Here is a 25,285-nt window from a genome sequence, read left to right on the forward strand (position 1 = left end):
TGGATCAAATGGTTCCTTTCTAATTTCCTATGTTAAGAGGTTCCTTTAAAGCAAAAACTTGGTGTTGACCCATTCACCTCCTGAACTTACCGTCTAGCCGGAGTAAACTACCTATGCTCCTACTGCACGTAGGGTGCTAAACTTGGGCAACAAGAGCTGATATTCAAGTTAATTATAAAATGTGATTAGATATTGAATCGATATTAGCTTTTATTAGAATTATATAAGAGAGAGATGTAGGCTTAGTCAAAAGTGTAAAACCAAACTCTATCTCTAAAAGCGTACTCGAGCTTCGATTGTTGTGTTTAGTCGCTCTTGTTAGATAGGGCTAGTACGGACCCAATGGTGCTTTCACGAAAGTACGGGCAACGGTGTCGGTCAACCATTTCCTGAACGACGAGCTTCTTAACGAACGACTGACTATCGGGCATAGGCAAGATGGTCACCTAATGGCTCTTGTAAGCTCGCAGTGAAATTAGGCAGTAAGAGTAACATAAAGTACGGTCTTAAGCCAGTCAGTTCCCCAAGCCAACAATGGAAGGGTGGAGTGAGCCAAGCACCTGACCCTTCTATTCCTTCGGTCTAATCCCCCGTGACTTGCCATTGAAAGGGAATTCCAATGAGGGAGTGACTCAGGGCTCAGTTAGCGCTTAGGGTTCTAGGCTAAATTAAGATGGTCTGTAAGTTCATACTTCAAAGGGAGAAAATACATCTCCAATCAAGGTACAACCTTTAGGGGTAACATGAAGCCAAAAGTAGGATAGTCTAAGGAAATGTCTTGAAGTCATTTGAGGCCTAATATAATAGATGCTCTTCCTGTAGTTGCTTTTCTAATCTGTCTATTCCCTCTGGCAAGGGTCCATATCTGGAATCTTCATATTGCCTTGCTTCTTTCCTCTAATTCAATAGTACGATCCCCGACCACCCAATCTTCAATTCCAATTTATGATTACATACCTCATGAACCTATATATTGTAGACAAGACACCCCTATGGTAGGGAACGAAGATTAGTTCAAGGTAATCCACTGGCTTGCCCGATTCCCTTTATTTCTTCGGCTTTTGCCCCATGCCACATAAGGTCTGGTCTATCCTCTGTATGTCGATCTCACGCTTGTCTATGGTGAAAGGGACCCTTTTCTCCTTGGAATGGTAAGCTCTATATTCATAATGAAGGGCGCCTACAATGGTAAAAAGATCGTCATTTCCTTTCCTTTAAGCGTCTCATCCCGAATCTTGGTGTGGTAAAGTAATCGGTAGACTCATTAGGTCACTCCCCTGAAGATTGCAGGTTCGAATTCTGTCCGTACTTCATGAAAACTACATTTTTAATATGGCCGTCATCTATCAAGATATGGACTCCCCACTCTGAACACCACCGGACTATTACTAGTACCTGTTAACCGACAATGAAAATAAGGATGGGCAGGAATATGCGGAATACATCCCGACTAGACCTCATAGAGCACCGGGGATCACCGAAATATGTTCCAGCAACGCCACCATCCGAATTACGAAGCTCCCCGGAGTACATTCCAGCTGTTTGACACAGGATTCGGGACGTATTCCAGATAGTCCCAATCGCAGCAAATGTAATGCGTAAAAGAGTAAGGGGGACCCATAGCCTTACCAAAACATGTCGGTTGACGACATAATGCCATGCGCATGGTGGAAGAAAGGCTATGTCTCAAAGCTAAACCGTTGCAGCAGGGGATTTTTCTTAGTAAGAGGTGCTCTTTCATTCAGTAGCTGCAAAAAAATCTCTTTTTTATTAAATAAAGTGAAAAAAAATTATATCTCAATGAGCTCAGAAGAAGTAGCTTCAACTGCCTTTCCAATGGGTTACCCCCGGCTACTAGCATCTCCTGCTTGAGGAATAAAGACAATGCCAACCCGATCGTCAGCATCAGCATCAAAGCCGAGATTTGGGATTGAAAGCACCCACTATTCAAGTTTCATCGAAGGGAAATTCAAATAACAATAGAATAGGCCTTCCCCCTCGAATCTATCTCTTCGACCTGTAGTAGTTTGAATCTTCAATGGCTGTTCATTGCACGAACGAGCTAAGAGAGCAAATACGGTTCTTCCGGCGAGCTTAATGCTACCACCAAATAATTCCTTCTTTCTTTGCCCTTCGGGAACATCCTCACATTCTATAGTTAAGCTGCCTAATTGCCATAGCTTTTAGGTTCCATGCAGTTCTGCTAGCTAGCCCCTAAAAAATAGATATACTTTTAGAACTCCACGTGCTTTACCCCAGAAACTTTTGGACTTTAATCGGCTTTGAGGATATACCTTTCAGTAGTGGCTCTATCTGCATTCAGCCATTTAGAAAGAAATAGAAAGATAGCCTTCGTGCTCCAACGGTGAAAGAGAAGGATAAGATAGATCCGGATAGCGATAGATATAGAATTTTATTCAAGTTAGCCCCCCTTGTTGCTTTGTTCTCTCTCTATACCACGATGAATAAAAGAGAGTCCTACACCTAGGAAACAACTAGTGCGTTATCCCCCTCTATCTTAGACTATATGCCTTCGCTTTGTACCTCTACTAACTCAATTGGGAGTAAACCTGGAACTACACCTTTGGTTAACTAAGGCTAAGATCCCACTTGCCACTAAGCTTTAGGGAAGTCAACTTTAGATAATCCCTAGGCTAATGTCCTTGAATCGAAGAGCGATACTCTTTTAATTATTTCTTACTTGGAAGTAACAAACATGAGGCAATGAAAAAGACTCTTGCATTAAGATTTCCAAGGTTTAGCCAAGGCTTAGCTCAGGACCCCACCTCTTCTTCGTTTTGCTTTTCTGTCCAAGGCTCTTTCGGAGCAGAATGAATTCCACTTTTCCAAGGCCTCTTTCCTACGAAGCCTTGGTAAGCAGTCTCCTATCAAAAAACTCTCAATCAAGCCTTCACGCCCCTATAAAACCCCATTTTCCCAAACCTATACCTTTAAAAAATAGGGCATCTTCTTATCTTTTCGTCTTTTAGTTCAAACCTCTTCTGATGGGTAGGTTCCTATCGTTTATCTATTAGTAAATAGTAAATGGATGAAATTCACTCGTCAGAATCCATATACAGAACTACGTAAAATAAGGCCATGGTCACTGCATCTGAAATCATTCGTTCACCCAAAAGTCCTCTCTCTACGCTAAAACGCTAAATCATTTGGGCTCTTTCACACAGGAATTTTAGTAAAAAGTTTCTTATTGGTTTCGCATGCCAATTGGCAACTGCTCTATTTCGTATCATCCCACCCAGACCTATACGCTATTTCACCAACGATCATTTCATTTCTGAGCAAACGGGATCCTGACCATACACAAAAATAGGATGACCTATAAGGCAAGGATTTTCCAGGCCATTTTGAGGCAAGCGAATCATTTATGATGAAGAGGATGAGCTTCTCATTCTTGAAAATCCACACTTTTCCAAACCCAGAAGACAGACGAAATCCTAGGATTCCTCCTTGAGACAAATACTTTTATGCATAACTCTTCTGGTTGATCCACACCATACTCTATTCTCGTAAGATGATATACACTAGCTAACAGCCCGCTGGGTGCTACATCATAGGCACATTGGGAACGGAGCCCAACATTCCCTACTTGTCCGTAATCGCAGCAACTAACCAACAACATATCCTTAAAAACTAGCTTAATCTTACTGGTCTATAGATCATAGGGGAGTATCCCACTCGTCAACAGATCCAGATAAGGGGGAGGGAAGTGAAGAAGAAAGAGGATAATTCAAAGAATGCCTATTTATCTAACGTTAGAGAGGGCTCATGGCTTTTCCTAATGATACCTGTCTATCTTTCGGTGTACTACGATTGAGCTCTAAGACAGCTTCATCTTATAGGGAAAGAATAGTTTATAGTGATGGTTCATTGATTGAGGTTTAGTCAGGTCAGTAGTTCCATCGACAGAGGACTGAAGTCCAATGGTGAGAATGCGAGAAGGAGGGTGCGAAGAAAGAACTTCCGATAATGAAAGGAAAGGCCTTTTAGTAGCTGATGAAACTGTAGCACGAAAAGCTACCTCCTCTTCCTTGAGGAGTACAATAGAGCGAACATTTTCCATTGCCATTGCCGTGACCCTTAGTGCATTTCTTTTGTGGTCCAATTGACTTATTTTTTATGTAAATGTGTAATATAGGTTGTGTATAAAGTTTCCCCAAAAATTTACGTGATTTGGATGAGTGAATGTTGAGATTTTGAAAATTTGCCAAAACTGAAATTGTGTCCCGAATTGCTCTGGCAGTGTTTTTGTTTCAGCCATAACTTTTTACTTCGATGTTAAAATGGAGTGCCGTTTATGGCACTAGAAACTAGACATTTCTAGTTTTCCAATGGTATAAAATGCATGCCTTGATTCCACCTGAGTGATCCGTATCAACCTTGTAAATTTGCCTGTTCTATTTCGCCTCTGTACTGGAAGCTCTGTTCTGAGCTGCGAGTTGATGTTCAAATATGAGCTAGTTGTGGATAGAATTTTAAAATGATTCTTTCTAAAAAATTGTAGCCTTATGAATCTAGTTTTCAACGCTACTGACCACACTCAATTCTGAGTTGAATTGAGTGAGATGTGGCCGAATTTCAGAACTGTCTTCGTGAAAGAAACCCTAATTCTAGACTGATTTTTATCTAATCTAGATTTGGGACTTGTTATTCGAAATCCTTGGTGTTAATCACCTATCAAACGTATTTTGGATGTTTTCTAGACTTTTTCCTCATAAATGAATCGTGTTAGAGGAATTTTCATTGGCCAAATGATTGAGAAAAGGAAAACAAAAGTACAAGGCAGATTTGCCTTGGAAATTCTTGAAACTTCAATGGTTTTGTTAACTGACCTCCCGTGTGAGTTTTTACATGAAAATTTACAGAGGAATAGCCCATAGATGGTAGTGTAATATTGCTAACTTTGGTGCCATTCTAAGACTATTTCGATGCCCAACCAAAGTACCAAAGCTCAAGTTTTAAACCTGAAAAACCTCGGTTTGAGGAGGAAATTTCAGTGACTTTGAACCACTATATCTTGGTGCTCAAAACTCTAATTCTTGTTCCGCTTTTTGTGTTGAAAATTTTGATAGTAACTCTAATTGAGTTTCAAATTTCAGAGGCTAATTCGTATGGTGTGAATTTTGCCAAATTTCCAAACTTTGCCAAAAATCAACCCAAATCTGTCTTGGCATTCCAAAACAGTCACTTTGAGCCAAATTTTGAATATCTTCCATTTGGAATCATGAAAAGGTGTCTTCTAGAAACTTTTAGTACTTTGAAAGTAGTTTCCAACGGTACCAAATTTTCAATTTTGGACTTTCAGAGAGTGAGTTATGATTCTTCCAAGAATGCCCCTAAATTCGATAATTCCTAGCCTTTTGAAAAATTTTCGCGCGGGAACCATTTTCAAAAGAATCCGGCCGTATATCTGGCCAGTTTTTGGCCGGATAGTTGGCTAGATTGATGGTGAAAATTGAAAAAATTCGGTTGCTCTCTGCCTCGAATCCGGCCAGAAATCCGGCCGAATTGTGACGTGTCACGTCCAGTTTGGCTTCGATCGTTCATTTGGAAAATGATTTACATGATTTCATACCTACTTACTTCCGTTCAATGATTTTAAGGTTCAAAATCAGATTTTTACTTGAGTTTTGAACCCCACTTTTGAGCTTCGATTTACAAGAAAAATCTAGGCTCATCTTTGCGATATCTTCTAGATTGTACAAGCGTGCGATCTTCCATGATAATTGAGGTTTAAAAGTAATAGTTCATTATCAATTGCTCAGGCACTCACGAGGACCTTCAAGAGGATCCCACGATGGACGCCTGAATCTTCGAGTGATAATTTCTCCTTTGTTTACTTGGTGAGTGTCAAGTGTATGAATACTTGATACATGCTTAATTGTTATAATTGATTGGAGATTTTGAAAATGGAGGTGAGTGTATACTTTACCGCACTCGTTCTTATTTGAAATGAATGACTCATGATTGAAATGAAATGAATGAATTATGAATGACTTGATTGAATGGAATGAAATGATTGAATGCTTCAATGAAATGAAATTGTATGCTATGGCTGCATACGTCGTTGGAGTGGATCTCCTCGACTCACAAATGTTACATGGGGGACGCCCAAACTCATAGGCCGATCTTGGGACGCGATCCGGCATGGGTTTGATCGAGCACCTCGGTGAGCCATGAGAATAACATGATAAGTTTGATCTATTGAAAAGATCTTGCTTGGCCTACTCGTGCAGTAGCGCCTTTATCATCATTCGGGCCCGGTGGGGGGTTGTAAGGTGGACCGACATGAGAAGTAAGTGGAATTCTACAGATTGGAAATATGGATCCGGTTGATGGAGAGTTATCACAGGAAGATATACGAATGAAATTTACAAAGCAAGTGGAAATTAGCTCTTGAGAGCTACCACATCCTTGAATTGTTTCTGGTTACATTTCACTGAGTTGTTATTTACTCGAATGCTATTGTTTTACTTATTCATTGGGTTTGTTATTTGGACGACGTGCTTGCATGTGTGTTCTTGACCTCACAAGCGATTGTTCACCCCATAGATTTGTTTTCCTTATCAGGAATGGCATGGTGTACGACTCGAAGAAACTCTTGGAGTGTACTTTTGTATTAGGGTCTCAATGTAATTATTTACACATCTTGGTTGCTGCATGTTTTGGGAATCGATGTATCTTTTGAGAACCCGATGTAAGAATTGGATGATTGATATGTTTCGGAACTCGTGGTGTAAATTTAAATGTTATTTATGGAGGCGACTTATCTTCCTTACCTTGTCTTGTCATGATAGCTAGTATTATATTAAACTTGAATGGGATTTGTACCGAGTCCTGGCGAGAGTTGGGCAGGCATCCCGCGGATACCCTTTGGTTCGCGTTAGGGAGAAGTGGGGGCGTCACATATTCTCTCATGCTTGGAATGGAAATGGTAACACCTGCCAAAATTAAGATCCCATTCCTGCGCATTTTGATGAAAGCCCAACTAAAAGAAGCCAAATCGATCAAGAAGCCATGAATTATTATCTCCAATTGATAGAAATGAGTTGAATGCCATTTGTCATAGGCAATATTACCAACAATGAATGACTCATGTTCATAACAAGAGAGACAAATCTCGCTTGTTTGAAGTGAGAGATGAGGTTTTGAAGTGAATACTTCAGATTCAAGCGGAGGCTAAAGGAAAGTTTACTCCAGCTTGGCAAGGACCATTCATTGTTAAAGAGTGCTACTTGGAGAAGCGCTTATTCTCATGGAGATGGATGGACAAATTTTTTCTCAACCTATCAATTCAGACTTGTGCAAAAAAAATTTCAATTGATTATGAAAATTTTCTTTTGAAATTACTGCAAAAGAAGGGTTCAAGTCAATCCTTCCTTCCCTTTTCATTTGGACATTTTATCTTTATTTTTTTTCTTTGACCTCTCAGAATAACTTATTCTTTTTGCTTGGTAGTCCTTTGAAGATTGCAAGCCCTACATTGGGGTAAATTTTTATTTCTTTGTTTCTATTTTCAAAAAACAAAAAAAAAAGAAGAAGAAATAAAAATAGAAAAATAGTGAGTGAGCGCAAAAAAGAATAAAAGAGATACCCAATTAGAATAAAACTGGGGCAAATTTTAGTTCTTATCAGCCTTACATTGGAGCAAATTTTGAAAGATTGCGATCTCGAAATTTTCAAACCCATTTTGTAATATAGCTTCAAACCCTAACCTTTTCTTTACACCTCACCGAACCCCATTACAAAAGTGAAATGTTATCAACCTCCCCTTTTGTAGTATTTTGAGGAAAAATTTTTTAATCAATTGACAGATGATGTAAATATACTTTCACCAATTTTGCAAGGGAATGATTGTCTCACTGATGCCATCAATTTTAAAACTTATTTTTGAATTGATAGAGGTTTCATTAAATTTATTCATTAGGTGAAAACCCGAAAGGGCGCCTCTTCAAAAAAGAAAAGAAAAGAAAAAAAAGAGAATAAAGAGAAAGCAAAAAATAAAGACGGTTAATCTTGATCTTTTTCTCTTCTTAATCTTGCTAAAGTTTGGATAGAAACTCTTAATCTTGGGTTATGACGGTTAATTAGTGAGTTGTGCATGATATGGTGGAATGTTCAGCTAGGGTTTACATTTTCAGCCTTGATTATGGTTATTTACCTATTAATTGATGTTATTGAGTTAGTAATTGATGGTTTTAATGATAGGGTACTTGTTAGATATGAATTTCTAGAGTAAAAGTTCAAATTTCCAGCTTTAGGGTTGAAACTGCCCTATTACTGATCTGTATGTACGTCCATGTTAGAGGCTGAATCAGGCTTAAGTCAAAACATGAAAGTTGTAGAAAATGTTGTTAACTAGCTGCCTGAAAAATTTCAGCTCAATCGGAGCACTGTAGTATGTGAAATGATAAAAATACCCTTGACTGCCAAATGTACTGTTTTGCGGACAGTTTTTTGTTTTCCTCTGAGATGTCACATTTTGATATTGAAAATGCATGAATTGGGTATTGATGTCTTCATAAGAAATGTAGTTCTCTGTCTTAGTTTCAAAACGGTATAAAGTGTACCCCAATCTGATAAGTGTAGCTTTAGTTGTGACCGAAACGCCAAGAGATATCAAACCTATTATTTTGTTATTTGTCTTGAACATTAGTTCCGATCGCATTGTTAGCATTGTTTTGTAATTGAATGACATGGAGCCTAGTGAAAGGCTATTGTGGTAAGATTATTTGTGTGTGATTTTGAGACTGAATTGAGGAAAATAATGAAGTCATAAATGGGTGAAAAATAAGTAAATACAAAGGACGTGCTACCCAAATTTTCACTCGAGGGCTAGTTGGATTACTTGCGACTTGAACGAAAGGTTTTAGGGTTGTTCATGTTTTTAAAATCAACTGCTACCTTTTTACTCCAACTTATTATTTCTTTGCCCTAGTAGTCAACTTGACTAGGCACACGACTTGTAGTCGAGTCTCATTTGTGCATTTCGTTCCTTGGTTTGTGGATAGAAGAACCATAATTGTTTTACCTTGGTTGTTGTTAGGACGTGACGGTGATCAAATTCATCCTTTAGGAGAAAACTTTTAAAGTTATCTTTGCTTGAACTGGTGAGTGTACCACTCCCCTGATTTGTAGCTTAACTGGTTGCTTTGTACTTGAAATCTGTGACTTGAATGACTATGAACTTTGTTTATTCTGAATGAGACGAGGGTGTACTTTATCACACTTGTTCTCTTGCTTGTGTGTTAGTTTACTGTGTGAATTTGAATCTGTTATCTGTGTCTGTTCTGACGTCGTTTGGAGGCTTGTATCCAACGACTCTTCTATGACCTCTGAACTCAAATCCTGTGGCTAGTTACTCGAGTCGAGTCGGCAAGGGCCTGGTCGATTAGATAACGAGTCACGGTAGTCTGTTTCTGGAAAATCTTTGGGTATTGGAGACTCTGGATTTTTGATATACTCGAGTATTACCACTTTTGTTCTGTATGTGGTGTTCAGCCCCGGCAAGGAATATGTTCGGTGGACGGAATTTGATGTCAAATGGGGTCTACGGTCATATTTGTGTTTTCGAATGTTGATGGAGCGTCAGCGAGTTGGGATCAAGTACTGCAATGGGAATTTTGGCTCCTAAGAGCCACCTGTATCCTTTCTATTAAGTTATTTGTTCATTTCCTTATATGTTGTGTATATGTGCCTTGAGAGTGAAATGCCATGATTCTTGACTACTTGTACTTGTGGTAACACATTGAGCGTAAGTTTACCTCATTCCCGTTATCTTTATTTTCCCTACAGGGTTCAATATTTTGAGAGTTATGATTTTTGAAGAAAGAGTCGAGTTAGTGTAGACATTCTTTTGATCATGCTCCTCTGTAACCGAAACCCTAATTGTAATTTTGTATACGTATGGTTACTATGGCTTGTATTTCAAGTTAACTTGTTGAAAACTCTGATGTATATATATATAAGTGTTTAATCAAGGGTTTCAAGCGTATTCGTATGAGATTGTACGTTTCTATGGTTATGTGAACTTTCTTGTATCCATTGGGGAAATTGAGCGAGTGCGAACCTTGAACGAGGAAGAAAAAAATTTGGTCGGATTTTGACGTGCCTGCGGTCCTTTGCGTTTTTCGATCATTCGTTTTCCCGAAGTTCCTTGGACCGTTTGGTAAGGTTTATGAATGATTTGATCCGTAGTCCTGGCGAGAGTTGGGCAGGCGGTCCGCCAACCCTTTGTTTCGCCTTAGGAAGAGGTGGGGTCGTCACAGATGATATCAGAGTTGCTTCGCCTGGTCTCTGCGCGGAGTGAGTTTGGGTCGAGTGGTGTTATGGTCCTGATATTGTGAATGAATGTAAAGGACTAAGTGCTCTTTTGCGCATAAACTATGGATCTTGAAATGTTATAGGTTTCAAACATTTATCATGGTACTTGGAGATAATAGATCTGTATGTCAGGTAAGAATCTCAAATGTAGATGATTTACTTTTAAGATTGGCCAGCTCAAGTTGTGAATTATCTTAGTTTGGATTCTTATACCTGAATACTAAAGATAAAAGCCTAGGTTAGAAATGACTTGGGCGAGTTAGAACTTTGATTCTACAGAATTTCGTGTGATGTGTTAAGGTATCATTAAGTATGATTAACCCTGTCTACGATATAAACTGCGTTATTCTTGTTGGTTACGGACGGAGCTCCTAGAGAGGGAGACACACCTAGTTCTACCCATGAGGGAGAGTTCGTTAGCTCGATTGAGAACTAGGTTAGACCTCCTGTAAGCCATGTTTGATTCCATGTGAGGGGCAGTTAGGAAAGCTCAGATGCTTTTGTGCTTCTGGCCTAGTTTCTATATTGTACTTTTGAATGACCCCCTACTTTCATGAGATTACTTTTGTTTGTATTTGACTGTTACTGTGTGATATATATGCTAAAGTTGTGTTAACTGTTTGATTTTGGACTTGTGTGTATTGTTGTAACTTGTCCATGCATTTATCTCTCTTTCATATTACCTTTGCGCTTCGACCTTAGATTGGTTAAATCGAATGAAGGGTATTCCTAGTGGACGAGGCCGTGGGCGCGGATCGAGGCAACCCATGAATGAAGAGGATAACCGTGAACCGGTACCTGAACAGAATTTTGGACCGGAGATTGACCCTAATGTTCAGGTAACCGCCGCTATTTAGCATATGACCGATCTGTTGGCCCACGTAGCGAAGCATCATGGCCAAAACCCTATTCCTCAACTGGAAAACCATGTAGAAGGTGGGGATAGGGCCCTCGAACGATTTCAAAAGTTCTCTCCACCACAATTTATTGGAGGACCAGACCTAGATGTGGCCGAGAAGTGGTTGGAGAAGATGATTGACATTTTCGCTACTCTGCATTATACTGAAGAGAGACAGGTAACATTTTTTGTTTTTCAATTGGAGGGAGTAGCCCATTCTTGGTGGAATGTGATCAGAATGAAGTGGGAAAGAGAGCAAACACGAAGGACTTGGATCAATTTCATGAGAAAGTTCAATGCCAAGTATTTTCCTCTTCTAATTCAAGAGCAAAAGGAGGATGAGTTCATTAGGCTTAGTCAGGGAGCTCAAACCGTAGCAGAATACGAGAGCCACTTTACTAGGTTGCCTAAGTTCGCTCTCGAACTTATTGTGACTGAGCAGAAGAGGATACGAAGATTTATTCAGGGGTTGAACGTTGAGATTCAAAAGGATTTAACCGTAGCTCAAATCAATATATTTAGTGATGCTGTAAAGAAAGCCCTACGAGTTGAAAATGCGAGATTTCAAGTTAGAACCTTCTAAACGAAGAAACGGGGATGACCTGGAAGTAGTTCGGGACAAGAGGATGAAAGTACCGTTCCCAAGTCTGGAAGGGGAACTGGAGGAGTAAGACTTCCCAGGGAGTCAAGAGGAGCCCAGGCCATAGGTGGTCAGGTTGGGTGAGAACAGAGTGGTGCCTTACGGGGAGACTCGTCTTTTACATCCCGTGGTCCCTGCGAATTTTGCAGGGGGCCAAATCACACGGAGAATATGTGACGCCCCCACTTCTCCCTAAAGCGAACCAAAGGGTATCCGTGGGACGCCTGCCCAATTCTCGCCAGGATATGGTACAATCCACAATTCAAAACTCGGAATACTTCAAATAACTTCAATACATAACTAAAGTACTCCAAAATATTTCACACTTACAATTATTTAGCTTTCAACCTTAGGTACAACCCAAAGGAATATGTACTATAACCATCCGCTATAACACAATTTAAAATTTTCAAAAGAAAGCTATCTAGTACTATTCACGAGCACTCTTGGTCTCGAGCCTTGTTAAAGAGAACAAAAACGCGGGATGAGCTACACAGCCCAATGAGGTTCCAAGACACTCTAACAGTTCTAATAGATCAAGTAATTGAGCATACCACATGTATGGTTCGGGGTTGCACGTTGGCTCATGAACATGAGACAATTATCATTATACGAGTATTTTGACCATATCACAGGTATGACACATTAACATGAGACAATTATCATGGTACGAGTAATTTAAGCATGTCACAGGCATGAGTCAAGATTTGCACGTTGGCACATTTGCATGAAATAGTTATCTCTATGCAAAATAAACACATATTGAAGGATACGGTGTTCCAGTGGAACCATGTCAGTCATCTGCACCTTATAACTTTCGGATCCCCACGGTTTGTCTGGCCATCACCTTATCCCTCCAGTGGTAGTACTCGAATATACCGAAACGGTGGCCCAGGGTTCCAACCTACCCGACCGATCCCAGTCCTGACTCGATTAGGTTAGTAACCAAGGGCAGGGCCCAGTTCAGTTTATAGCTTACAACATGCATAAGTAATCAAGTAAACCGATGAACGGTAAAAATTTATCATTTTAGTAAGTCGAGTGAGATAAAGTACACACTCGCCTTAAAATGGTGGACAATTTCATATGAACATATAATTTACGGTAATCAAGTAATCAAGTAGTCAAATAATCACGTAAGCAGGTAATCAAGTAAATTGATAAACAGTAAGTAATTACGGTTAACGATTAACGGTTAACGGTTAATTGATAGACACATTAAATAAATATGCCCTTCAAGGATTTCATGTCGAGTAGTTCAAGTAGTCACGTAAATATGCTCTTCAAACATTTCATATCTACTAATTCAAGTATACCTTACTTAGATATGCATGAGTGTGGTAACATGTAGCACTTAACACTTAATGACAATGGGATAAGCAAGTCATAGACTTATTCAAATTACGTACTCCTATATGGAACACTCACCTATTCAAAACAAGTGAGTAAGTACTCAAACAAGTGTTTAGGCGTCCACTTCGAGTTCCTCTTGAAGGTCTCCTTGAACACCTGAGTAAATAACCATCAATTATTATACACTATCACTTAGAACCCCTACTTATCAAAGAAAGCTGTACTAGTGTACAATCTAAGGAGAATTCATGAATTGAGCCTTAATTATTTATAATTGAGGCTCGGAAGTGGGTTTCAAAAATACAAGAGAAATCTAATATTCGCCTTTGAAATCAAGTGTAAAACGGTTTAGCAATATCGGAGGAAAATTGAGAGTTCGAAACCCTCAATTTCCTTTAAGTTCGAAAATTTCAGATTCGGCGAGCAAACTTTGAAAAATAAGATCTCACTCTCTATGAGTCCAAAATTGGAAAATTTGGTACCGTTAAAAACTATTTCCAAAGTAATAAAAGTCACTTTTCATGATTCTAAACGGAAGGTATTCAAAATTTGTCTCAAAGTTGCTGTTTTGTACCCTTAAGACAGTTTTGGGGTTGATTTTTGGCCAACTTTAGAAATTCGGCAAAATTCACAAAATTTGAACTAGTCTCTCAAATTTGAAACTCAATTAGAGTTGCAATAAAAGTTTAAAACACAACAAACGGAACAAGAATCGGAGTTTTGAACACTAAGATAAAGTAGCTCAAAGTTGCTGAAAATTTGAGACAATTATGAAATTTTCAGGTTTAAAGTACCAACTTTGGGATTTTGTTCGAGTATCGAAATGGACTCGGAATAGTACCAAAATCAGCAGTATTACACTACCATATAAGGGCTATTCCTCTACGAAATTTCATAGGAAAATTCATTCGGGAAGTTGGTTAACAAAACCATCAAAGTTTCGAAATCTCCAAGGCAAAGCTGCCTTGCACCACTAGTTTTCTTTTCTCAAACCTTTGGCCAATAAAATGCTTAAAACATATCTCATTTATACTAATCAGGTCTAACAAAGATCCAAGATACATTTGGTAGATGATTTAAACCAAGAATTTCGAAGAGCTAGTCTCAAATCAAAATTGGTTACAAATCTGTCCAACATGAGGGTTTTCTCCCACAAAGTCAGTTTCGAATTCTGGTCATAAATCACTCAATTCAACTCAGAATTAAGCGTGGTTGGTGGCATTGAAAACTAAATTCATAAGACTACAATTTCTTGGAAGAAATCATTTTCAAAATCTGTCCACAACTGGCTGACATTTGAGCATCAATTCGCTGCTCAAAACAGAGCTCTCAGTGTAGACGTGAAACAGGACAGTCATGTTTAAACAATTGGTATGGACTGCTCAGGTGAAGTCAGAACATGCATTTTATATCGTTGGAAAGGTGGGAATGTCTAGTTTCCAGTGCCATAAACAGCACTTGATTTCGACATCGGGCAAAAAGTTATGACCAAAACAAAAATCCTGCCAGAGCAGTTACGAGAAAATTTTCTAATTTTACTTATTTCCGAAAACACATCGTTTGGCCAACCAAATCACGTTATTTTTTTATGAAACTTTCTACACAACCCACACAACATATATACATCATAACCAAGTCATTAGAACCACAAAAAATTTTCCTAAGGGCCACGGCATGGACAGGGGCAGAAATGAAAAAATTCCTTCTTCACTTCCTTTGAACTTTCCTTCAACAATACAACCTATTTTCACTAGATTAACCACTAATCCAACATTAATAACATCAAAACACAACAAATCAGTCCATCAAGCCATTGTGGGAGTTCATAGAGCCCAATCACCAAAATCCAACATAAATAAAGCTACCCACATGAATATATGAGGTTATAAGTGCAATAGAACTTCCATAAATCAAGATTTGAAGGTTTGATCGTCACTTACTTTTATTGGTAACTCAAGCAGAAATTTTGGTCCAAAGATGCTCAAGAAAAGCCGTGGAAATGAAGCTCTTTTTGTAGCTTAAGAAGATCACCAAGTGGTTTGCAAGTTGTAGTAAAATTTTGGAGTGTCTTGGGTGAGAAATGAGTGAGTTGTTGAAGAAGAATTTTGGTGGTCTTCTTCCTTGGGGTGATGCACGGCTGCTTAGAGGAGAAAAAAAGGGTTGTTGCAGCTGCAAAAGCTTCTTGAGGAAGCTTAAGAATGTGTGGCTAAAAATACACCAAAAGTCAACTGAGACTAGTACGCGTACGTGCGCGTTTCGTGCTCGTTTCCTTTCGGATTTATTTCACTTATGCATTAAACCTCTAATACACTTTCATTCATACTATTATTATTCACTCTTAATAGTCTAAAAATAATGATCTTAAGTCCCTCAATTAATCGCACGCGTAAAAACGCGTACTTCCGATTTAAGCGCGATAAAGTGAAATCTCCAAGAAATTCTTATGTCAATAGTATAACTAACTATCACTTGGGTACTTAAACATAAAAATAACAATTTCAAGGCTAATGTACAAGTCTCCAATTTTTCAATCTCATTGTACTCTCAAATCGGCTATAGTCTCCAAACACGTATTCACTATTCTCATTTAACGAGATTTCAAAAAAATAACTTTTGGAATCAAGTCATTTTTAAAATACATGTCAGCCATAATTCCATTTATTTGAGCAATAAAAGGTTGAAATAAAATATTCGGAGAAAACGTGTGAGGAAATAATTAATTAAGCCAATAAAATAAAACAAGAAAATTTTGGGTCCTCACAACCTCCCTTTTTTAAAAGAATTTCGTCCTCGAAATTCACACTTACGATAATATCGTACCCCTTATTTGCCAGGTCCACTAGATCTACCAAAATTCACAGTTTCTGTAATTTGCACTAACAATTAAGCACTGATTTCTTCATAGGACTCCTACCCTCCAAACTAAAGGGCAGCAATCACACTTTACTTGTACCACTCACGAAAATAGGGTTTTTACAAAAATAGTCAACTTCAGGGTCAATTAAAGGTCTAGTTAAATGATTCCATCTGGTGGTTCGAAACTCGAATAGGAAGATATATTTTCAATAGAAAACTAACTTTACCAAAATTTTCGACTCAATTTGTCCAAAAATCATTTACTGGCATTCGATCTCCAAAATTAACAATTTTAGAAATAACCGGATTTCTTTGGTCCCAAATGACCACTCAAATTTTTGTTCAAATCAAATCAATCATAATATGCGAGACAAAAATAAGAGTTTTTTTTTATGTATTTCGGATATGTATGTGGCAAAATACGATTCACAATTTTAAAATTAGAACTAAAAGATACAAACCTTTCTTCATGGTCTGAAACTAAGTTTTCTTAGTAAGAAACTTCATGTAATGTTTTTGCCACCGTCATTAATACATATTTCAAATTCCTTAAATACATTTAAGAAGATTAATCATGCAACTCAATGCATGGGTATTAAAGAGCGTATACAATGAAATAACATATAACTGAAGGATGTTTCAAAAATTTCATCAAAGTTTCGAGTTAAGAATTGCGTTTGAATAAACATATATTCTAGAAAATGCTTTTAAGAGAGAAAGTGTTTTTTTTTTAAGTACAGCAGATAATAATGAGTTCAAGTCACTTCACAAATAACCAACAAAATATTTCGAAAGTTCAAACATTCATAAAAGGTTGAAACATGTCCACAGGACCAGCCACAAGATACGGTAGAACAATTATTAAAATTGCACAGGAGAGAACCTCTCTAAGTATCCAACTAGATCAATCTTTTATATCACTAGTAGGTCTAATCTTCTCGTTCATTTTCGATTCATATCTATCACTAAGATCCCATTGGATTACATAAGACCGGCCATCATTCTTTCTCAAGAGTACAGGTTGCCTAAACTCACACCACAACCCATTCATTGTCCTTGCCGAGCCATACTTAATATAAGTCTATAAACGTAAGAAAAGAAATAATTAGGCATAGAATAACTTAAAGCACATACAAGTTACAAATACATTTAGAATTAGAAGCATGATTCTTTACATATATCAAAAGTCATAATACGAATCAAGAGGTCACAAACAAGCCAAGTAAAGTACATACTAAGTCAAAGTCAATAAACAAAAATAAACAAGTGATTATCAAAAGTGCATCCATTTCTAAGGCACAAACTCTTAAGTTCTACTCCCATCGTCCCACTACGAAAGATCACAAGTAGTGCTTCACTAGATTAATTGGAACTAAATGATCCCCATTCCCTAACATGTTCAATTTTAACCCCAACACAAGGATCTTCTAAGCCACGATCTTCTTCACCTCTCGCTCTTAATTATTGTGCCATCTTAGCCAAACGATTATCGATTTCTTGTAACTATTCACATGAAATATCGATTCATTCTTATTCCCTGCAAATGGAGATCTCAAGTCCTTAGCATTGTCCTCAACGCTTGAGTACTCGGGTACAAGAATTCGAAATAAGATAATTCACATCTCGAGCTAGCCAATTCCCAAGAGTAAATCATCACATTTGAGATTCCTACCCATCATACATACCAAATGTTTTTCCCAAATATCAAAACAAAGGGATTTATACCTATCACATTCATGATTCACAACTTATACTCTAGAAGAGTACTTAAGCCTTTACTCATTCACATAATAAGGACCATAACACCACTTGGCCCAAACTCACCTCGCGCACAGACTAAGCGAAGCGGCTCTTATTTTCATTCCTACAAGCGGTCACTTAACTTTCAAACCAGTCCCACAGTCCGGCATCCTAAACTTTTAAATCTAAGATACACTACAAAGATCTGAAACCTAAGCTCTGATACCAACGGTGACACCCCCACTTCTCTCTAAGGTGAACCAAAGGGTATCCGCGGGACGCCTGTCCAACTCTCGCTAGGACTCGGTACAATCCACAATTCAAAACTCGGAATACTTCAAATAACTTCAATACATAATTAAAGTACTCCAAAATATTTCACACTTACAATTATTTAGCTTTCAAACTTAAGTACAACCCCAAAGAATATGTACTATAACCATCCGCTATAATACAACTTAAAATTTTCAAAAGAAAGCTATCTAGTACTATTCACGAGTACTCTTGGTCTCGAGCCGTGTTAAAGAGAACAAAAACGCGGGATGAGCTACACAGCCCAATGAGGTTCCAAGACACTCTAACAGTTCTAATAGATCAAGTAATTGAGCATATCACATGTATGGTTCGGGGTTGCACGTTGGCTCATGAACATGAGACAATTATCATTATACGAGTATTTTGACCATATCACAGTTATGACATATTAACATGAGACAATTATCATGGTACGAGTAATTTGAACATGTCACAGTTATGAGTCAAGATTTGCACGTTGGCACATTTGCATGAAATAGTTATCTCTATGCAAAATAAATACACATTGAAGGATACGGTGTTCCAGTGGAACCATGTCGGTCATCTGCACCTTATAACTTCCGGATCCCCTCGATTTGTCTGGCCATCACCTTATCCTCCAGTGGTAGTACTCAAATATACCGAAACGGTGGCCCAGGGTTTCAACCTACCCGACCGAGTCCAGTCCTGACTTGAGTAGGTTAGTAACCAAGGGCAGGGCCCAGTTTAGCTTAGATCTTACAACATGCACAAGTAATCAAGTAAACCGATGAACAGTAAAAATTTATCATTTTAGTAGGTCGAGTGAGATAAAGTACACACTCGCCTTAAAATGGTGGACAATTTCATATGAATATATAATTTACGGTAATCAAGTAATCAAGTAGTCAAGTAATCACGTAAGCAGGTAATCAAGTAAATTGATAAACGGTAAGTAATTACGGTTAACGGTAAGTAGTCACGGTTAATTGATAGACATATTAAATAAATATGCCCTTCAAGGATTTCATGTCAAGTAATTCAAGTAGTCACGTAAATATGCTCTTCAAGCATTTTATATCGAGTAGTTCAAGTATTTATGCTCTTCAAGCATTTCATATCGAGTAGTTCAAGTAGTCACGTAAATATGTTCTTCAAGCATTTCATATCTAGTAATTCAAGTATATCTTACTTATATATGCATGAGTGTGGTAAATACTTAACATGTAGCACTCAACACTTAATGACTATGGGATATGCATGTCATAGATTTATTCAAATTACGTACTCCTATATGGAACACTCACCTATTCAAAACAAGTGAGTAAGTATTCAAACAAGTGTTTAGGCGTCCACTTCGAGTTCCTCTTGAAGGTCTCCTTGAACGCCTGAACAAATAACCATCTATTATTATACACTATCACTTAGAACCCCTACTTATCAAAGAAAGCTGTACTAGTGTACAATCTAAGGAGAATTCATGAATTGAGACTTAATTATTTATAATCGAGACTCGGAAGTGGGTTTCAAAAACACAAGAGAAATCTAATTTTCGCCTTTGAAATCAAGTGTAAAACGGTCTAGCAATATCGGAGGAAAATGGAGAGTTCGAAACCCTCAATTTCCTTTAAGTTCGAAAATTTCAGATTTGGCAAACAAACTTTCAAAAATCAGATCTCACTCTCAATGAGTCCAAAATTGGAAAACTTGGTACCGTTGGAAACTGCTTCCAAAGTACTAAAAATTTCTAGAAGACATTTTTACATGATTCCAAACGGAAGGTATTCAAAATTTGTCTCAAATTTGCTGTTTTGTACCCTTAAGACAGTTTTGGGGTTGGTTTTTGGTCAACTTTGGAAATTCGGCAAAATTCACAGAATTTGAACTAGTCTCTCAAATTTGAAACTCAATTAGAGATGCAATCAAAGTTTAAAACAAAACAAACAGAACAAGAATCGGAGTTTTGAGCACTAAGATATAGTAGCTCAAAGTTGCTGAAAATTTGAGACAATTATGAAATTTTCAAGTTTAAAGTACCAACTTTGGGATTTTGTTCGAGTATCGAAATGGACTCGGAATGACACCAAAATCAGCAGTATTACACTACCATATAAGGGCTATTCCTCTGCGAAATTTCATAGGAAAATTCATTCGGAAAGTTTGTTAACAAAACCATCAAAATTTATAAATCTCCAAGGCAAAGCTGCCTTGCACCACTAGTTTTCTTTTCTCAAACCTTTGGCCAATAAAATGCTTAAAACATATCTCATTTATACTAACCAGGTCTAACAAAGATCCAAGATACATTTGGTAGATAATTTAAACCAAGAATTTCGAAGAGCTAGTCTCAAATCAAAATTGGTTACAAATCTGTCCAACATGAGGGTTTTCTCCCACAAAGTCAGTTTCGAATTCTGGTCATAAATCACTCAATTCAACTCAGAATTGAGCGTGGTTGGTGGCATTGAAAACTAAATTCATAAGACTACAATTTCTTGGAAGAAATCATTTTCAAAATCTGTCCACAACTAGCTCACATTTGAGCATCAATTCGCTGCTCAAAACAGAGCTCTCAGTGTAGACGTGAAACAGGACAGTCATGTTTAAACAATTAGTATGGACTGCTCAAGTGAAGTCAGAACGTGCATTTTATACAATTGGAAAGTTGGGAATGTTTAGTTTTCAGTGCCACAAACGGCACTTGATTTCGACATCGGGGCAAAAAGTTATAGCCAAAACAAGAACACTGCCAGAGCAGTTACTAGAAAAATTTTCAGTTTTGCTAATTTCCGAAAACACATCATTTGGCTAACCAAATCACGTTATTTTTTATGAAAATTTTTACACAACCCACACAACATATATACATCATAACTATGTCATTAGAACCACGAAAAATTGCCCTAAGGGCCACGGCATGGACAGGGGCAGAAATGGAAAAATTCCTTTTTCACTTCCTTTGAACTTTCCTTCAACAATACAACCTATTTCCACTAGATTAACCACTAATCCAAGATTAGTAACATCAAAACACAACAAATCAGTCCATCAGCCATTGTGGGAGTTCATAGAGCCCAATCACCAAAATCCAACATAAATAAAGCTACCCACATGAATATATGAGGTTATAAGTGCAATAGAACTTCCATAAATCAAGATTTGAAGGTTAGATCGTCACTTACTTTTGTTGGTGACTCAAGCAAAAAATTTGGTCCAAAGATGCTCAAGAAAAGCGCGTGGAAATGAAGCTCTTTTTGTAATTTAAGATGATCACCAAGTGGTTTGCAAGTTGTAGTAAAATTTTGGAGTGTCTTGGGTGAGAAATGAGTGAGTTGTTGAAAAAGAATTTTGGTGGTCTTCTTCCTTGGGGTTAGGGCTGGAGCTGAATCAAGTAGCTCGGCTCGAGCTCGCGAGCTACTTGGTCAGCAGCTCGAGCTCGAGCTCGGTTGACCAAACTCAATCTCGAGCTCGAGCTGCTCGTTAGAGCTATCGAATCGAATTCGATCTTGGAAATATAATACTCGAGTGCTCGACGAGCTCTATCGAGCTTTTTATAATATAGATTTTTATTTTTATTATTGTGAAATATCAATAATATCCTTTATTTAAAATTATATATAAAATATTAATTTTTATTACTTGAGCTTGATTAGGCTTGATTGAGCTCGAATAAGCTTGATTGAGCTTGATTTAAATTAATTACATTTAATTAAACTCGAGCTCGAGATCGAGCTCGAGTTCCATAAATTGATGTCGAGCTCGAACTCGAGCTCGAATTTTAAAAGCTTGACGAGTTCGAGTTCGAGTTCGAACTTAGTTATTTTGCCTCGAGTCGAGCTCGAGTAGTACTACTCAAGCTCGACTCGACTCGACAGCACCCCTACTTGGGGTGATGCACGGCTGCTTAGAGGAGAAAAGAAGGGTTGTTACAGCTGCAAAAGCTTCTTGAGGAAGCTTAAGAATGTGTGGCTAAGAATACACCAAAAGTCAACTGAGACTAGTGCGCGTACGCTCGCGTTTCGTGCTCGTTTCCTTTCGGATTTATTTCACTTATGCATTAAACCTCTAATGCACTTTCATTCATACTATTATTATTCACTCTTAATAGTCTAAAAATAATGATCTTAAATCCCTCAATTAATCGCGCGCGTAAAAACACGTACTTCCGATTTAAGCGCGATAAAGTGAAATCTCCAAGAAATTCTTATATCGATAGTATAACTAACTATCACTTGAGCACTTAAACATAAAAAAACCTATTTCAAGGCTAATGTACAAGCCTCCAATTTTTCAAACTCATTGTACTCTCAAATCGACTATAGTCTCCAAACAGTATTCACTATTCTCACTTAACGAGTTTTCAAAAAAATAACTTTTGGAATCAAGTCATTTTTAAAATACATGTGAGTCATAATTCCATGTATTTGAGCAATAAAAGGTTGAAATAAAATATTCAGAGAAAACGTGTGAGTAAATAATTAATTAAACCAGTAAAATAAAATAAAATAAGAAAATTTTGGGTCCTCGTAGAATAATTGCTGGAAGAAAGAGAAAAAATGCCTACGCTGTGGAAGCGCCGATCATCGGATTGCTGACTGCCCAGTTCGATTGCGAGAAGAAAAAGGGACCCAACAACCAACCAAAACTAACCTTCGATAGTCAGAAATGGAAGGGACTGGATCGAAAGTATCGGATCGAGTGTATTCCCTAGAGCAACATCGGGTCCCTGACTCGTTTGAGAATGTAGAAGGTATGATTCTCGTATTTCATCGTTTAATTAAGATTTGGATAGATCCTGATCGTAAGAAAATTTTGAGGACGAAATTTCTTTAAGGGGGAGAGAGTGTGAGGACCCGAAAATTTTTTTATTTTCTAGTCATTATTTTATTTTCTTGCATACCATTTCTATACCTTTCTTTGTTATATTAATTTTTGAGAGATGTTTATAAGGGAATTAAGTTATTAAGACATTTTTTCGATAAAAGTTAGTCTATGTGACGTTAGTAGTGTATATTGGACGTGGCACCCGCTAGTGTGATTAATTGTGGAGGTGTGTGTACTAACTTTGGTGGTTAAGAGTGAGTTTTAGATAAAAAAAAATGTGTGATTAGAAGTAATAATAATAAGGTAGGAAATTGTAAGTGAAAACCCTAGTACACGCGATTTAAGGAAAATCGGTTTGAACCGACGTGTACCGTTCGCTACCGATTGAATACACTATTTGATCACCACTTTATTACCTTAATCTTTTTCTTATTATTTCATAAATATCATCCCTTAATTATCCTAGAGAGAGAGCCGAAATTATTGACCAAAAAGAAAGGAAAAAGAAGAAAAAATTTGACTTCCAATCAAAGTGTGACACTTGTTAAATTTTGACCCAAATCAATTCCTACCTTCTTATCTTTCTTGGAGCTTCATTTCAGCCTTCATTTCTGCACATTTGGCCGTGAGTTGAAGAGAGAAAAGAGAGGAAGGAAAGTTAGCAACTTCATATTGAATCCATCTTGTTTGAGTTGGAATCCAAAATCCAAACCGATTAAACTTTCATTTTAGTACTTAGGAAGCTTTGTGTGGCAAAAGTTGTGGAAGAAAGTGGTGTGGTTCTCACCTACAAGCACTCTTTGGAAGGTATCTTGGCTGTCTTCCCTTTTTCTCTTATTAATCTTGCTAAAGTTTGGTAGAAACTCTTAATCTTAGGCTATGATGGTTAATTAGTGAGTTGTGCATGATATGGTAGAATGTTTAGTTAGGGTTTACATTTTCAGCCTTGATTATGGTTATTTACCTATTAATTGATGTTATTGAGCTAGTAATTGATGGTTTTAATGACAGAGTACTTGTTAGATATGAATTTCTAGAGTAAAAATTGAAATTTCTAGCTTTAAAATTGAAACTGTCCTGTTACTGATTTGTATGTATGCCCATATTAGAGGTTGAATCAAGCTTAGGTCAAAACATGAAAGTTGTAGGAAATAGTGTTATCTAACTGTCTACAAAATTTCATCTCAATCGGAGTACTGTAGCATATGAAATAATAAAAATACCCTTGACTGCCAAATGTACTATTTTGCTGATAATTTTTTGTTTTCCTCTAAGATGTTACATTTTGATATTGAAAATGCATGAATTGGATGTTGATATTTTCATAATAAATGTTGTTCTCTGTCTTAGCTTCGAAACGGTATAGAGTGTACCCCAATCCGATAAGCGTAGCTTCGGTGGTGACTGAAACGCCAAGAGATGTCAAACCTGTTATTTTTGTTATTTGTCTTGAACATTAGTTCCGGTTGCATTGCTAGCATTGTTTTGTAATTGAATGACATGGAGCCTAGTGAAAGGCTATTGTGGTAAGATTATTCGTATGTGATTTTGGAGCTGAATTGAGGAAAATAATGAAGTCATAAATGGCTGGAAAATAGGTAAATACAAAGGATGTACTACCCAAATTTTCACTCGAGAGCTAGTTGGATGTACTCGTGACTTGAGCGAAAGGTTTTAGGGTTGCTCATATTTTTAAAACCAACTGCTACCTTTTTACTCCAACTTGTTATTTCTTTGCCCTAGTAGTCAACTTGACTAGGCACATGACTTGTAGTCGAATCTCATTTGTGCATTTCATTCCTTGGTTTGTAGATAGGGGAACCATAATTGTTTTATCTTGGTTGTTGTTAGGACGTAACGGTGATCAAAGCCATCCTTTAGGAGAAAACTTTTAAAGTTATCTTTGCTTGAATTGGTGAGTGTACCACTCCCTTAATTTGTTGCTTAACTAGTTGCTTTGTACTTGAAATCTGTGACTTAAATGACTATGAACTCTGTTTATTTTGAATGAGACGAAGGTGTACTTTATCACACTTGTTCTATTGCCTGTGTGTTCGTTTACTGTGTGAATTTGAATCTGTTATCTGTGTCTGTTTCGACGTCGTTTGGAGGCTTGTATCCAACGACTCTTCTATGACCTCTGAGTTCAGATCCTGTGACTAGTTACTCAAGTCGAGTCGGCAAGGGTCTGGTTGATTAGATAACGAGCCACGGTAGTCTGTTTTTGGAAAATCTTTGGGTATTGGAGACTCTGGATTTTCGATATACTCGAGTATTATCACTTTTGTTCTGTATGTGGTGTTCAGCCCCGGCAAGGAATATATTCGGTGGACGAAATTTGATGTCAAATGGGGTCTACG

The 25,285-nt window shown here is 37.6% G+C and overlaps 1 protein-coding gene across 1 annotated transcript; it reads left to right on the forward strand.

Moving 5' to 3' along the window:
- The first annotated feature begins 11,201 nt into the window (after positions 1-11,201).
- LOC113777202 lies at positions 11,202-11,822 on the forward strand. The gene has a single exon (XM_027322236.1). The coding sequence runs from the start codon at positions 11,202-11,204 to the stop codon at positions 11,820-11,822; it is 621 nt and encodes a 206-aa protein (XP_027178037.1).
- The last annotated feature ends 13,463 nt before the right edge of the window (positions 11,823-25,285 follow it).

This window comes from Coffea eugenioides, chromosome 7, assembly GCF_003713205.1.
Source record: "Coffea eugenioides isolate CCC68of chromosome 7, Ceug_1.0, whole genome shotgun sequence".
NCBI classification, from domain to species: Eukaryota; Viridiplantae; Streptophyta; class Magnoliopsida; order Gentianales; family Rubiaceae; genus Coffea; species Coffea eugenioides.